We start from the raw sequence: 14042 nt of genomic DNA, 5'->3' as shown, positions 1-14042 counted from the left end.
CCCTTTTTTTTTTTTGCTTTCGAGACTCCAAAAAGATCGTCTTGTATCTATAAAATTATAAGGGGGAAAAATATATATGAAGGAGTACATGATGACTTTTTTGGAGTACCATAACAACTCTATCTTTTCTTTTTTATACATCAATGTTCTTTTGTCAGAGGAGGGGAGAATCGAACTAAACTACCCAATGAGTTACAATTAGTCAAGTTACGTATCAAATTTGCTAAACATGGGAACCGAATTTGAGATCTTTCCTAAACTCTAATTATACAAAAGCAACATTATATTACAAATTATAATTCTTTTGGTGGAATTATAAGTCTTGACAAGGTTGAAGCCTGGGAACATCAATGACAAATCCAATAATTGCATGACACATGTCATTTTAAGGGTAGAGAATGTTTAAGGATAAGATATTACAAACTTTTGCCAATATTTTGTGAGGATAGTAGTGAATGAGATATGTAGTATTGTTGGGTGTGGATAAATTAGTGCGTAGGCATTTGCTGCACACACACAAATGGCTTGTTGCTTCTCAAACACTGTATCTTATGGCTGGAAACTGAAAAGAAGCAGCCCATACAGCTTGTTTGGCTGGAGTATAGGAAAAACCAAACAGGATGAAATGCCACAGACCAAGTACTATGACACTGATCTTCCATTCCCACCTTCTCTGCTTGACAAAACATTCTTAAGTGGTATTTTTACTCTCTCTCTCTCTCTCTCTCTCTCTCTCTCTCTCTCTCTCTCAATTGTATCATATGGTGGTTTCTTGTACATCTAATTTTGAGAGGTATAAAACATGAAAACAGATCTAATATAAGGCCTTTACCTTTAGGCATGTCCTTATTAGCATGTACTGTAGGCAAATACTCGCATTGATAATATGAAATATAATTCTTACCTTCTTTGTTCTTGATGTTCATTTAGTCTAACGGAATCCATTCTATACTTTAATCGAGAACGTTTTGAGTCCAACTCTCATCGATGATTCTGATGCAAAAAACTTATATAGCAATGACCCTTATGTCATATGATGATTTTGAGCAGGTAGGGAACTCAAGTGTTGCTATAAGGCCACAATTGATGGATTTAGTGCAGCTAATTTCCACAACTCCTGTGACTTCAAGGGGCCATGTGCCATAATTGGCTACACAAACAAGTCCTTCAAGTTTGGTGCATTCAACCCTGAAGGCTACAGAAGCACAGACGATTATTACGACACCTTCGATGCATTCCTTTTCTACTGGACAGACAATGACATAACTGATCCAATTGTTTTGCCCAAAGTAGGAGGAAGTGGTGCAGCCCTTTTCGATTATGCTCGAGGTGGGCCGCAATTTGGGGCCGATGGGCTGCTTATCGGACCACCTCTAGCGCCCGTTATGGGCGGGTTTGCAGGCCCGGATACTAATTCGGGTATTGGTGATTTAAGGCAAGCTAAATCTAGATTAGGATTGTCATATGCAAAGAGGGAAGATGGGAAGGAGTCACTTTTTGGTGATGAGTCTAGAGCAACCCTTGAAGAAGTTGAAGTTTATTGCAGTCCTCAAATTGCAAGCTTGTACTAAACTTAAAAAGGGTACATATATATATATATATATATATATTGAAGGTTAGCAGTTATGTTTTTATTTAAATATTTAAATATGTTGATGCACAAAACCAGAAGTATTCGAACAACGTAAATCCGACTGTGAATTTGCAAGAAATGTAAATAACACAAGATGTATCGTAGTTCACCCCAAGGTTTGGGCTACGCCCACACTGATTGTATTTATCTGAGAGTATTTGTGAGGGAGAGAGTGTGAGAGCTTTGCTCTAGATAAGAGAAGCTTAGGAAATGGCCTCCCCTAATTGTGAGGGTGAGGAGTTCTTTTATAGAATAATGACTCCTCACTTATTACATATTTGCCCCTTCCTTTATTACATAATTACATTTGAGTCCATTGAGTATTTATACGAGGTCTAAATACGCAAACCCTAAGTATGGTATAAACAAAATATATTTATATTTTATTTTATTACCAATATTATATACATAATATTTTCCTTTATTACCAATGTTAATTTTCAAAGTGTTTTGTTTTCTTTTTCAGTTTGAATTGACTACGTTTTGTCCCGTTGTGATTTTTTGTCTGTTTTGATTACCATGATTCCTGGCGTTTTGGCTTTCAGTTGCATTGATTCCTACCGTTTGCAATCTCAACATATTTTTTTATTATTATAATATATACATACATACACACATGCAATCATGATTTTATAAAAATCGCCATCTCAACGGATACCAGGACACACACCAACGTATATATATATTTGTAATTTTGGGTTATGTGGATTGGAAGTAAAAACAAGAATTTTTTTTTTTACATATATTGATTTAAAAGCAACATATTGAAAGGGTGTGAGTTAGAAGGTTCTTCCGGTGTGCAAGGAAGAATCTTATCAAAAGAAAGTTCTGGGCTGTTTTATTCTGGGAACGACATGGTGTTTGTGAACTGCTTGCACACTTTGGGCAGAGCCGCGAAACGTCTTAAAGAGAGCAACTTAGTCCACAACTCATCTCAAAAATCATTCACTACTCAAGACTTCTACATTTTTCAGGTAATTTCGTTCCTTTTCTATTTCAGTTTACAACAAAGGTTCTATACAAACCTGTGCTTATACATATGTACATGTAACCGGATGCATATACATCCTTATTCTCCACAAATGTGGTCACGTGCTAGTCTGCTTGTCGCGTGATACTATCTTTGTGAGAGCAGAATGTAATATCACCCAGTTACAAACTTACTCATAAGATTTTCTCCTGTACGTGCACCATCGTTGACATGGCTCTCTTCATGACGTTCCTGATGGAGATACTTCCTCATTTGAATTTCAACCAAACCAAGTGGAGAATACTCGTTATGTTGCTTCGACGACAAAGGAAAAGCTGCAGCACTTATTCGATACTTTAGACGAAGCAGTAGGGGGCTGAGAGGGAAATGTATGTATAGTAGTACGTAGGGGGCGGGAGAATCTGTTTTAAAAAACAATGGTGGGTCTTAGTGTCGTAGATAGGAAAGAGCAAATTAGAGACCTTTTAGGATGGCAAAGCAATAGCATTCCTAAAGTGACAAATGGGGTATAGTCTCTTTAACTAGATGCTTAACAACTGGATAACTTGAGCTGAGAGAAATGTACATTTTATTGGGTGTGGATGGCACCTTTTTTTTTTATGGCCTTTTCAAGGCATCATGCCCCTATTCAATCAATTAATTGTCTCGAAACCAAAGTTATAATTTGTTTCTTTTGGGGAGTTCACACTACTAACTGTCCAAAAATGAAGTGGTTGCACTTTTCATTAGAAAACGTGTTTGGGGTTGCCAAAAAGCACCTCAAAGGCTGAAGAATAAATTATTTTGATGGGTAACTTCAGTTCAGCCCCATATGATCAAATCAAACAAACTTCGAAGCTGAATTCAAATCCCCGCAACCTCATGCATAACTCAAAACTTTCAGAACAGTGTTCCAAATAATAAATTTAATCTATCATTAGTTGTGGAAACAGCCTCTTTGTAGAGCAAGTGTAATGCTGCGTACGATAGACGTTCCCTCCCCAACTCTCGCAAAGCGATGAGCTTTGTTGGCTTGAGGTTATCCTTTATCAGTTGGTGTCTTGTAGTATCGAATTATGAGAAGTTCAAATCTTCGCAACCTCGTAAATAATTCAAACTATTTATCACATTGTTCAACAGAAAGTTTTTGAAGATGCCTCAACTCCATTTCCCTCCTGAATAACGAAAATGCAATTTACTATTACAGCTTCAGAACAGACAAGGAAGTTAGCCTTAGAGCTTTCCATATGTACACTCAGATCAAGTTGAACAGTAATGTGAATCTTCAATCTTAAAAAGATGTGGAAAATCTAGCAAGTGATACTCTTTTAGCTACCCACCAAAACCTTAGTAAACCCCACCAAATTCCATTTATTACAAACCATAAAAAAAAGCTTAAAGAATGTGTCTAAACTCTAAATCTAACTTCCTAATGGAATTATTGGATGGCTTATCAACACTTAGAAAAGCAGACTTTATCACTAGCTTTATATCTCAAGAGAATATTAAGTTTGGAAAAAATTCAATAATTTGAAGGAGCATGATGATTGAAGGTCGTTGAAAGTTTGAGACACAAGTAGTACTACTGCCTTGAGTTCACATGCTCAACCACTTTTCTCTGTTTTGGTACTCTCTTTAGCATTTACCTGGTATACTTGCCAACTAATTATTCTTTGCCTTAAAAAAATAGGTTAAATAGCCAAAATGGTCCCTGAGAGTTGCATAACTCATCACTTTGGTCCCTAACATTTCAAATCGATAAAAGTAGTCTCTGAGATTGTCCACCATCCATCATTTTGGTCATTCCGTTAAAAACTCCGTTAAGTGTCCTAGAGCTCTTGGCCAGAAGTTTGGACAATTTTCAAAACTTCGTAAATCAATCGTTTCTTAACCAAATTCGACCCATAATATATAAAAATGAAGATAGGAAAGTGTAGAATAACATTATACCTATTTAGAAGCCCAATGGATGCCGGAGATGGCCAGAAAATAGTCTCAAAGTTGACTGGTCCGAGGGAAAACTGAAAAACTCGTTGGAAACTGGGTAAACTTTAAACGTTCATAACTTATTCAATACTCAACGAAATCAAGTGATTTAAAAATGAAAATCATACTTCTCAACGAGATAAAGAGAATGGTACATTTTTAGACGGCTAAATTGCCGTGGTTTGGCCGGAAAACGGCTTGAAAGTGGCTAACGCGAGACCAAGATAGCCAATTTCGAGCAGTTTTCCGGCCAAACCACTGTGCTTTAGCCATCGAAAAATATACCATTCTCTTCTTCTCGTCGAGAAGTATGATTTTCATTTTTGAATCACTTGATTTCGTTGAGTATTGAAGAAGTTATGACGTTTAAAGTTTACCCAGTTTCCGGCAAGTTTACCCAGTTTCCGGCGAGTTTTTCAGTTTTCCTTCGGACCAGTCAACTTTGAGGCTATCTCTGATTGCCATTGGGCTTCCAAATAGGTATAATCTTATTCTACACTTTTCTATCTTCATTTTGATATATATGGGTCAAATTTGGTTGAGAAACGATTGAGTTACGAAGTTTTGAAAATCGTTCAAACTTCCGGCCAAGAGCTCCAGGACACTTAACAGAGTTTTTAACGGAATGACCAAAATGATGGATGGTGGACAATCTCACGGATCACTTTTATCGATTTGAAATGTTATGGACCAAAGTGATGAGTTATGCAAATCTCAGGGATCATTTTGGCTATTTAGCCAAAAAAATAAGTAGAACATAGCAAGACATGAGTTAAGTCAGTTGGTTAAGATAGTGTGCTCACCTCCTTGCACTTGAGCTCCGATCCCCCTCTCAATAGACTATGGTTGTATTGCCTTGTTAAAGAAATGATAAAAAGTAGAACATAACTAGACGTGAGTTAGATCAATTAGTTAAGGTAGTGTGCCCACCCTCTTGCACCTAATCTCCAATCACCCTCTCAATAGATTAGCTAGGGTTGTATTGCCTTGTTAAAAAAATGATAAAAAGTAGAATATAGCCAGACATGAGTTAGATAAGTTGGTTAAGATAGTGTGTCCACCCTCTTGTACCTAAGCTCCAATCCCTCTCTCAATAGATTAGGGTTGTATTGCCTTACTAAAGAAATGATAAAAAGTAGAAAATAGACAGACATGATCAACACTAGAAGACAAGAAGTAAAAGAACTATGTATAATAATTTCTAGTATCATATAAAGGGAGTCAAATACATAAAAGATGCTTCCACATACATGCACAAGGCATGGAAAATTACACTGTATAGATTACAACCACAAGGTAGCTTAGATTTAACAATCAAACTTATTAAAACCATACAAGTCGTAAGAAAAACCAACGCCAAGTGCAATCGATAAAAGTGATTCACCCGGAGAAACTAACAGACTGCAAAGTAAAACGAAGTGGGAAGTTTGGAAAGTGGCTTCTGAAATAACTATTCAAACAACAGATGAAGTACACATACTACGTCCGAAAAGAAAACAAACCAGTCGTTATTTGTAAAAGACAAGTGATTGTAATTATCTTATACTACCAAGAACAAACGTTAAAAGGCGTTGTCTTGGATGTCGACTGTGGATGACACAATACATTGTACTCGGTTGATCAATCCTGCACTGGGCAGACCCCTACATCACAATGACCATATTGTCTTCCTGTAACCAAAGTCCTCCTAATTCCCCCAAACTCCCATCTGCGCTCACTTGCCTGCAAATTAGAGCTTGGCCATCCCATGTTTCAGACCCTGCATTGGAAAAAAGAGAGCGACAAAATGATCTTTCGGTTCATCTTTTCAGAAGGGGTTTGGATATCTCAGTGAACTAGTCTGGTCAAAACCTTCAAATTGCATTTCCTCATTCCCATAGTAACCCATGTAGTCTGTGTGTCCAGAGAATGGTGACATGCCGCCCATTTGATTCACATCATCGGCCATTTTAAGGTCCCCCGTGAAATTCGAGTATGACGAGCTGGGTGATTCTCTGGGTTCATACGACTGCCACGGCGACATTGTGCTTGGAAACTCGTACTGCTGAAAGTAATTAGGCATAGCTTTTTGCAACTGTGGGTAGTCCTGCAGTAAACATGTTTGAGAAAGCTATAAAAATAAGAACAATATTATTAGTCCAAAATCTCATGGTTTTCTTTTTCTCGCATCAATACCTTAGAAGAATCAAGAATCAAATCAGGTGAGACCCAGAAGTCTGCAGGGTTGGTCTCCCTTGAAGCTGGCTCAAACTCTGCCATTGCATTAACTTCATGTGGAGAAGTAGCACGGCTTGAATAACGACTCTCGTTATGCAGGTAACTCGCTTGAGATGATGTATCAGCAGAGATGCTCAAGGGCTCTTTCAAGATTCTTGTTGAGGTCATATCCTCCCCACTGCTCGAAGCGCTTCCAACCCTCTTGGCCTTTGGCTCTCCATGGGAATCATGTGTCTTGTGTGCATGCTCATTCTTTTTAACAACACGGCACAAAGCAAAAACTCCCTGTAGAGATGATCAACAAACCGAATTCAGCATAAGCCTTCCAAAATTTAATAGCATCGAAGCTCTTATACTATTAATTACACAAGGGAACTGTCTAACAAACGTATGTTGTATGAAGCCAAAGCATTTGATGACATTGCGGGATGATGTACCTGATGACCTGATGTTCCCTGAGCAAGATCATCATTGAGGCGGTACTCATGCATGATCCAGTCTGTTCTATCTCCTAAAGGAGCACGTCCGCGGTAAAAAACAAGGGTCTTTCGGTATCCGTTCACACCAGATTGACAAACAACCTTGCGGTCTTTTCCAGTGGCCTTCCAGTAGCCAGCTTTAGTAGCTCTATTTGTTCTTGAGCCGTTTGGATACTTTCGATCCCGGGGACAGAAGAAAAACCATTCCATATCACGTCTAGGGAGGAAGGATTTCTCTGCAATCAAAATTCACATATATTACTGAATATCTAATTGGAATTTTGGGAAGAAAAAAAACAACTTTCACTGTTCTATTGCTTTATTTGATTTGAATTGTTACATACTTATAGGGGAATATATATAGCCAATTAGCTTGGTGGTTCTAAAAAGAAAAAAAGCTAATTAGCTTGGCTTTTTGGAAGTAAAGAGACCCACATACCCTATCAGAAAAGGAAGATGCTGCGCAGGTTTAATTCATAAAAAAGAAGAGAAAAGAAGCCAAACTAAACTAAATCGAAACTAGCTTTATGGCATCCTCTGTTCACATTCATATAGGAAATCCATCCATAAGCTAATCAAAGAATCAATCTAAACACCAAATTAACTTAACCCAATGCGCAGACCTAAGCTTAGTCAAATTGGCTAAACTAGTCTTCTCTGCATTTTAGATTAGTTTGGAATATCGCTCGAAATACAAAATGATACTTAACCCAATGCAGTCACACCAACTTATTGTAATTCATTCAATGTCTCACAGAGCAAACTAGTGAACGAAAATGTAGTGAAGTTACTATTAGTAAAAGAGTTAAAAGCATTGAATTACTAATTACCTGGCAACTCCCATGGATCGAATTTGTACAAATCGATCACTGGAATAACTTCAAGCTCAAATTCGAGCCCCTCCACCTTTCTATGAAGGTAATATCCAACTAATTCCTCATCAGTTGGGTGAAACCTGAAACCTGGTGGCAGTGATGCTCCTCCCATAACTCCACTTCTCAACCAATCCAATCCTCAAAAGAAAAAGAAAAAGATCCCAGTACCCCAATTTAAATGAAAACAGAGAGCCAAAAAGATTATAATATATGCAATGTTATGATGAAGAATGGTAAGAAAATTATAGCTAAGTGCCCAAACTGTATCTATTAAAGATATGGAAAATCCAGAAATAAAAGCTTTTATCGAAAATTGATTTCTTATCAAGAAATGAGTAAATTTTCGACTGAGTGCACCCGTTGTATAGCAGAATCATTGTCCTCGAAAACGGTTTTTTCTTATGATGGATGTGTCACCCCGACCAACCCCCCTCGCAACTAATTTGTTTAATTCCCAAAACGATATGAAAACGAACAAAACTTGATCCTTTAAACAATACCAGAAGCTGATATTGCTCAAACTTCACTACTAGGGTGTCAAATCCTTGTATCGTAACCGAAAATGTACAAGAGAGAGACTGCCCTACAAGTATAAACACTAGTTACAACTTCCAAATCGAACCTATGGCGATTCACAGAAGTTAAAACAATTCAAAACTTGTCGAAAACTGAAGTGTTTGTGTGAAAGGGTGAGAGTGCCAGTTGGAAAAATGTGGGCAAGAAAGGGATGTTGATAGAACAAGAGTCAGTGTCAAGAAAACAAAACGGGGGAGGAGAGGGAGGGAGGGAGGGAGGGAGGGAAGAAAGGTGGAGTAAAAAGAGTGGGAAGTGGGGCGTGCTTATATATAGGTGTTTTGAGGGAACCATCAGTCCAAAAATGCATAAATAAACACCGAAAGTTTTAACATTGCTTGTCTGACGCGTACATAAAATTCCAAATGGAACTGGCCCACGTCCACATAACCTGAACGAGTTCACACCCTACAGTTACTTCTCCTCTCCGACGTTGAATTTCAACCTTCTTAATTATTCGAACTCGAAAAAAATTTACATGCGATTAGAAGTTTATCACTCGTTGTTAAATTTTTAATTTGTTCATATATAATATTGAATGATCAGTTTAACATACTGTCATATTAATTATAGTAATATACAAGTCCTTCTATACCAATTGTATATAAACATATAGTTGTATACTACTTATCGAAATGAAGAAATCATTCGAATACGTACCAAATCGCACATTATGGCATACTTTTTTTTCCCCTTTCATAGATGTGTTACGTTTAGAATTTTATTAGCAAAGATTCAAAATTAAGATGCATCTACATCTCTACTTGTGTGTGCTACTTTGCATTTGTGTAAGTTTTATGTGGCACACTGTACATGTGGAACATTATTTATCATTAGAAACAACACCAAATTAGTTATTGAGAAAAATTGTACAAGAACCTGACTTCCACCTCAAGTCATATCTTGGTTCTGCTAGGACTCAAGCTCAATAGACCTCATGTGTGATATTTTTATCTTAAAAAGACTCGGTGTAATTAGAAGGTGATCACCTATATTTAAACCATAGAGTATATACTAATATTAACAAAAAGAACATAAACTTGGATTAGGTTTAATAATTTATATAGTTTTCAATACATTGTTAACATTGGTGAGGTAAGGAACTTACAAAAAAAGATTGTGTAGCATCACTTTTCTCACGTATAGAAACATATGACGATATGAACAAAAATAATATAAACACAGTTTCGCTTAAGATAGTAAGAAATTTAATCGAATAATCGAATTTGAGGAATTTGGGTTTACATAGTTGCAGTAGAGTCGAAGCTCCATCCACATCATCATGAGTAGGACAAAAGCACTTTTTTCCTTATTATATAGAAGTGATTGTGTCATCTTCTTTCTTGGTCCCACACTGTACAAAAAGGAAAGTGGCAAAAGTGTGTGCTCTGCCTACTCAGTTTTCCAGCTTTTTGGATTGAGAAGAGAAAAAAAGGGCCTTGGTGGGAGCTGTAGAATGAGGACGAAGACTCTTCTTGAATTCACCTATTCACATATTGGTAAATGTTCACAATCACTTGATGACCTTCTTGTAGTGGGACCAATTGACGCAGTTTACTAGGGTTTGGTGGAAACTTAGAATTTTATATTTATATCTTTATTTTTTGTAATTGATTGATATTAAATTAGAAAAAAAAAGATGAATCGTACGATTATAAATCATTTCAAAATTTAAAATTTAAAATTAAATATATTAAACGGTCATAAAATTCCTAAAATTCTTAGAAAAAGAATTCTTTACTGTATCCGATTTGTCTCGTAAGAAACACAGTCGTAGTGCTTACAAATACGTGATTTGATTTGATTGAATTGAACACAGTCGTGGTGCTTACAAATAAGTGATTTGATTTGATTGAATTGAACTCTCTGGTTTTACTTAAGTAAACATTAAAAAAAAAAAAAAAATGAATGCAGAGGAGTTACTCCTCGAAAGGACATTTTCAATTTATGAAATTTCATGTTTATCAGTAAAATTGTTTATATTATAAAGCACTTTATGAAGATGATTTTTATAAAAAAAGTAATAAAATATGAGATCGTATAGTCATCGAACTATATAATAAGAGATGGATAAATCCGTAAAAGAATTACAAATCATATATCTATTTATTACAATTAATTGATTAAAGAATCTTATTTTTAATTGATCTTTCACAAAGATGATCTTTACATAATGGAATACAAAATGAACAATTCCAAATAAGCACAAAGCTATTTTAATCGACTATAAATTATCTTGGGGAGGAACTGCTACTCAATCTTAAGAAGAAATTCCTTCTCAGTCTTAAGGAGCCAAACCCTTATCTTTTTGGAGTAGGATTCTCTTCTCTTTTATTGTTATCGCAATATCTCTTCTCATCTCATACTTTATTTTTTGTCTTATTGTTTCTTTTAAAAAAATCAATATAACATGTTAACATAATTTAATCGTAACCGTTCAAATAGTGAAAAAATAATGAGAGAAAGATTAAAAGGTAAGAGAATCATTCTCCCATTTTTTTACCTAACTGCGTTTTTGCTTTTCTCTTTTTGTAAGTAAAATTCTTGCTTTTGGCGGCTAAGGTGTGCTTAGCTTAATTCTTACACCACCATCTTCAACAACCTTAGTTATGTTTAAGTTATTTTAATATAGAAATGATTGAAAAATTATTTTATATAACCAGTTTACAAAATGTTACTCTCTAGCTATTTTAGTTAGCATTGTATTTTGGGGGTTTCTAACTAACTATTAGACGTTTATTTTACCATACAAGGTTATAAGCTAATAAAATATTCAAGGCCTAAAATAGCAAGTATTGGGTTATTATGAGAGAGGGTTCTCTTTGTAAACTTTTGTTATTTTTTATTAAAAAAAAAACTTAAAATTTTATCTTTTATTAATTTTTTTTACTTAAATTACACAAAACTACCTCAATTATTGGGCCGATCACAGTTTCATACCCCATCTTTAAAACATTTTAATGTCATACATTATCTTCGAATTTGTTGCAATTTCATACCTTACGTCAGTTTGTCTGTCAATTCCTTCGTTAAATGCTGACGTGGCTTGAGACGAGGTCCAGTCCCTATTAAAAAAACTAATTAAATATTAAAAACTATAAATAAAATCATTTAATAATTTTTTTAAATGGGGGACCCGCCCCTACAAACCCATCACCCCTTCCTCCACATCCATCCGTATCCCCCCAACCTTCATTCACCACCAAAACCAGAACCCCACCGTCGCACTTTCTTCCTCCATCTCCACCTCCCTCTCATGGCGCTCATCCCCCTCCCCCTCCCCCTCCCCTTCCTCCTACACACCTATCACCATCACCAAATTAATCCATGTAACCAATTTCAAACAAAAATACCCCAATTCCATCCAAACCCTAACCTAAATTTCAAATTCTTAGCACTTAGCACTAATCATCCCCACAACAATGTCCACAACACCACCACCGCCGTCTCCCACGGCCTCAGTCTCCACCACCACTGACGTCGCCCATGGACCTAGTCTCCGCCTCGCCCCTAATCCTAAATTTAAAAAATTTGCCTGTTTCGGAGAAAACTTCAGGCTTTGCTCAAAAGTTTGTGGGTTTTATTAAGGGGATGTGAGACAACTGTGCTTGGGTTATGGGGTCGAAGGAGAGCGGGTTCGATCGGGTTTTTCTGGGTTTTGGTTTAGGGTTCGGGAGAGAAGGCGGGGATGATTGGGTTTAGGGTTTGGGAAGCGGGGACGATGGCGAGAACCATTTGGGATTGAAGGCAAGATACGAGTTCGAGCTGGGGTGGTTCTAATTTTGGGTTGGGGGAAGACGGAAGCGAGGAAGAAGTGTGAGGGGATAAGGTGTCACAGCCCGTCCCGAGATATATAATTTCGATGGCGTGAGATTACTTATTTACCCTTGGACGTTTTGTGTGGTTATGTGGGTAGAGTTTTATTTGGACAAATTCTAAATTTTTCCTAAGTTTTAGAACACTTAGGACTCAAGTGTTTTCTTTGGTTGGTTAGTGACCCATGTGGACCTCACACACACACACACACACAAACTTTCCCTCTCTCCCATGCCTTTTCTCTCTTTTCTTCCTCTCGGATTTTTGCAGAAAATCGTACAAACGTACGGATGAACCACAAACCAACCCATTTCTACACAGATCGAGCTCATGATTAGTACCATCACTTTCATCTTGTCATCACGAACTCAACCATACCATTTTTAGGACTTGGCAGCTTCAGAAAACCTGTGAAAAACCCTACCTTGAAATTGGCACTGTTCATGCACGTTTAAACGAATAGTTTTTAGAGGATTTTAAGCTCACATGGAGCTTTAGAAGGTCTTCACGAAGCTCGGGGTAGCTCACTGGGTAGTTTTGGATGTCGGGATTGTGAGTTTCAAGTTTGGTCAATTTTTCTCAAATTTCTCCGGCGAGATCCTATGATCTTTGGGGCTTTAAACAGATAAGGAAATGTTCTACGAGTTAAGAGCTTCAATTTGGTACTGGTTTCATGAAATTTGGATGAAAAATGAGTGAGATATCAAACTTTGAATAATTTTCTAGTTTCCGACGACAGCGACGGCACCAGAGGAGCGCTGGAGAAGATAGAAGAATATTCCGTCAAATTAACGGAATATTCTTGACGAAAGTTAACGGCGTCAGGTTAGTTTTAACAGAATATGCTTGCTTTTGGATGGAATATTCCCTAACGCCGTTACTGCCACCGTCAGTGTGCCAGGCACGTGCCCGCGCGTGGGCGGCCCGTCTAGTCGTGCCTTGGCGGCGCGTGGCGGTGCGAGGGATGTCGGAAATTTTTTCTAAAAATATAGGAATGTTCGTGAGGTTGTGTGGATCACGTTGGTATATTCAAACATCTCATTTGAGCATTGTATGAGAAGTTATTAGCTACTTTTGTCTATGTGCTTTAAATAACGTTTATTCAGTTATTTCGCATATAGGTGAGACCTATCCAAAGGACGAGCGCAGTCAAGGGCGACTCGAGGGTTACGACCCTTCGACATATCAGTGAGTGGACTTTTGGTTTTCAGTATATATTTATATACTTGATATTTTCCCAGAAAATGTGTTTAAATGAAAGTATGCTTTGAAAATGCCATGCCTATAGAATTATGTTTAAACGATGAGTTGAATTATTTGCATATATATATCATTGTGGTGATGTGGATGCTCAGGTAAGTACCATGGGAGTTATGTTTTGTTATGTGAATTATCGATAATGTGACATGTGATTGAGCAACTTTGAGCTCATAAACCTGCACCTAGGGTGATTGTGATTTAGCCAGAGATATGACACAAGCCTGTATATAATG

General features: G+C 37.0%; 2 protein-coding genes across 2 annotated transcripts; one reads left to right on the top strand and one right to left on the bottom strand.

Annotated features, from left to right (window-relative positions):
* The first annotated feature begins 372 nt into the window (after nucleotides 1–372).
* LOC103436880 (uncharacterized) lies at nucleotides 373–1665 on the top strand. The gene is made up of 2 exons (XM_008375334.4): nucleotides 373–698; nucleotides 1051–1665. Exons 1-2 carry the CDS (start codon nucleotides 521–523, stop codon nucleotides 1569–1571), a joined length of 699 nt encoding a protein of 232 aa, XP_008373556.1. The 5' UTR covers nucleotides 373–520; the 3' UTR covers nucleotides 1572–1665.
* Nucleotides 1666–5815: 4150 nt separating this feature from the next.
* Nucleotides 5816–8974, bottom strand: LOC103436876 (NAC domain-containing protein 71). Its single transcript, XM_008375329.4, has 5 exons — nucleotides 8116–8974; nucleotides 7244–7521; nucleotides 6765–7091; nucleotides 6441–6675; nucleotides 5816–6348 (listed from the first exon to the last, which is right to left on the bottom strand). The coding sequence occupies exons 1-5, from the start codon at nucleotides 8270–8272 to the stop codon at nucleotides 6233–6235; spliced, it is 1113 nt and encodes a 370-aa protein (XP_008373551.3). The 5' UTR covers nucleotides 8273–8974; the 3' UTR covers nucleotides 5816–6232.
* Nucleotides 8975–14042: the final 5068 nt, after the last annotated feature.

Source organism: Malus domestica, chromosome 06 (genome assembly GCF_042453785.1).
Source record: "Malus domestica chromosome 06, GDT2T_hap1".
Classification (NCBI taxonomy): Eukaryota; Viridiplantae; Streptophyta; class Magnoliopsida; order Rosales; family Rosaceae; genus Malus; species Malus domestica.
Note: the sequence above shows the minus strand (reverse complement) of the source record. Positions and strands in the feature narration are given on the sequence as shown.

Coding starts and splice junctions, on each gene's coding strand:
- LOC103436876 (XM_008375329.4), bottom strand. CDS start 8,272: ATGGGAGGAGCATCACTGCCACCAGGTTTCAGGTTTCACCCAACTGAT. Junction 7,522..8,115: donor CGATCCATGGGAGTTGCCAG/GTAATTAGTAAT, acceptor TTTTGATTGCAG/AGAAATCCTTCCTCCCTAGA. Junction 7,092..7,243: donor AGGGAACATCAGGTCATCAG/GTACATCATCCC, acceptor TCATCTCTACAG/GGAGTTTTTGCTTTGTGCCG.
- LOC103436880 (XM_008375334.4), top strand. CDS start 521: ATGGCTTGTTGCTTCTCAAACACTGTATCTTATGGCTGGAAACTGAAA. Junction 699..1,050: donor TGACAAAACATTCTTAAGTG/GTATTTTTACTC, acceptor GATTTTGAGCAG/GTAGGGAACTCAAGTGTTGC.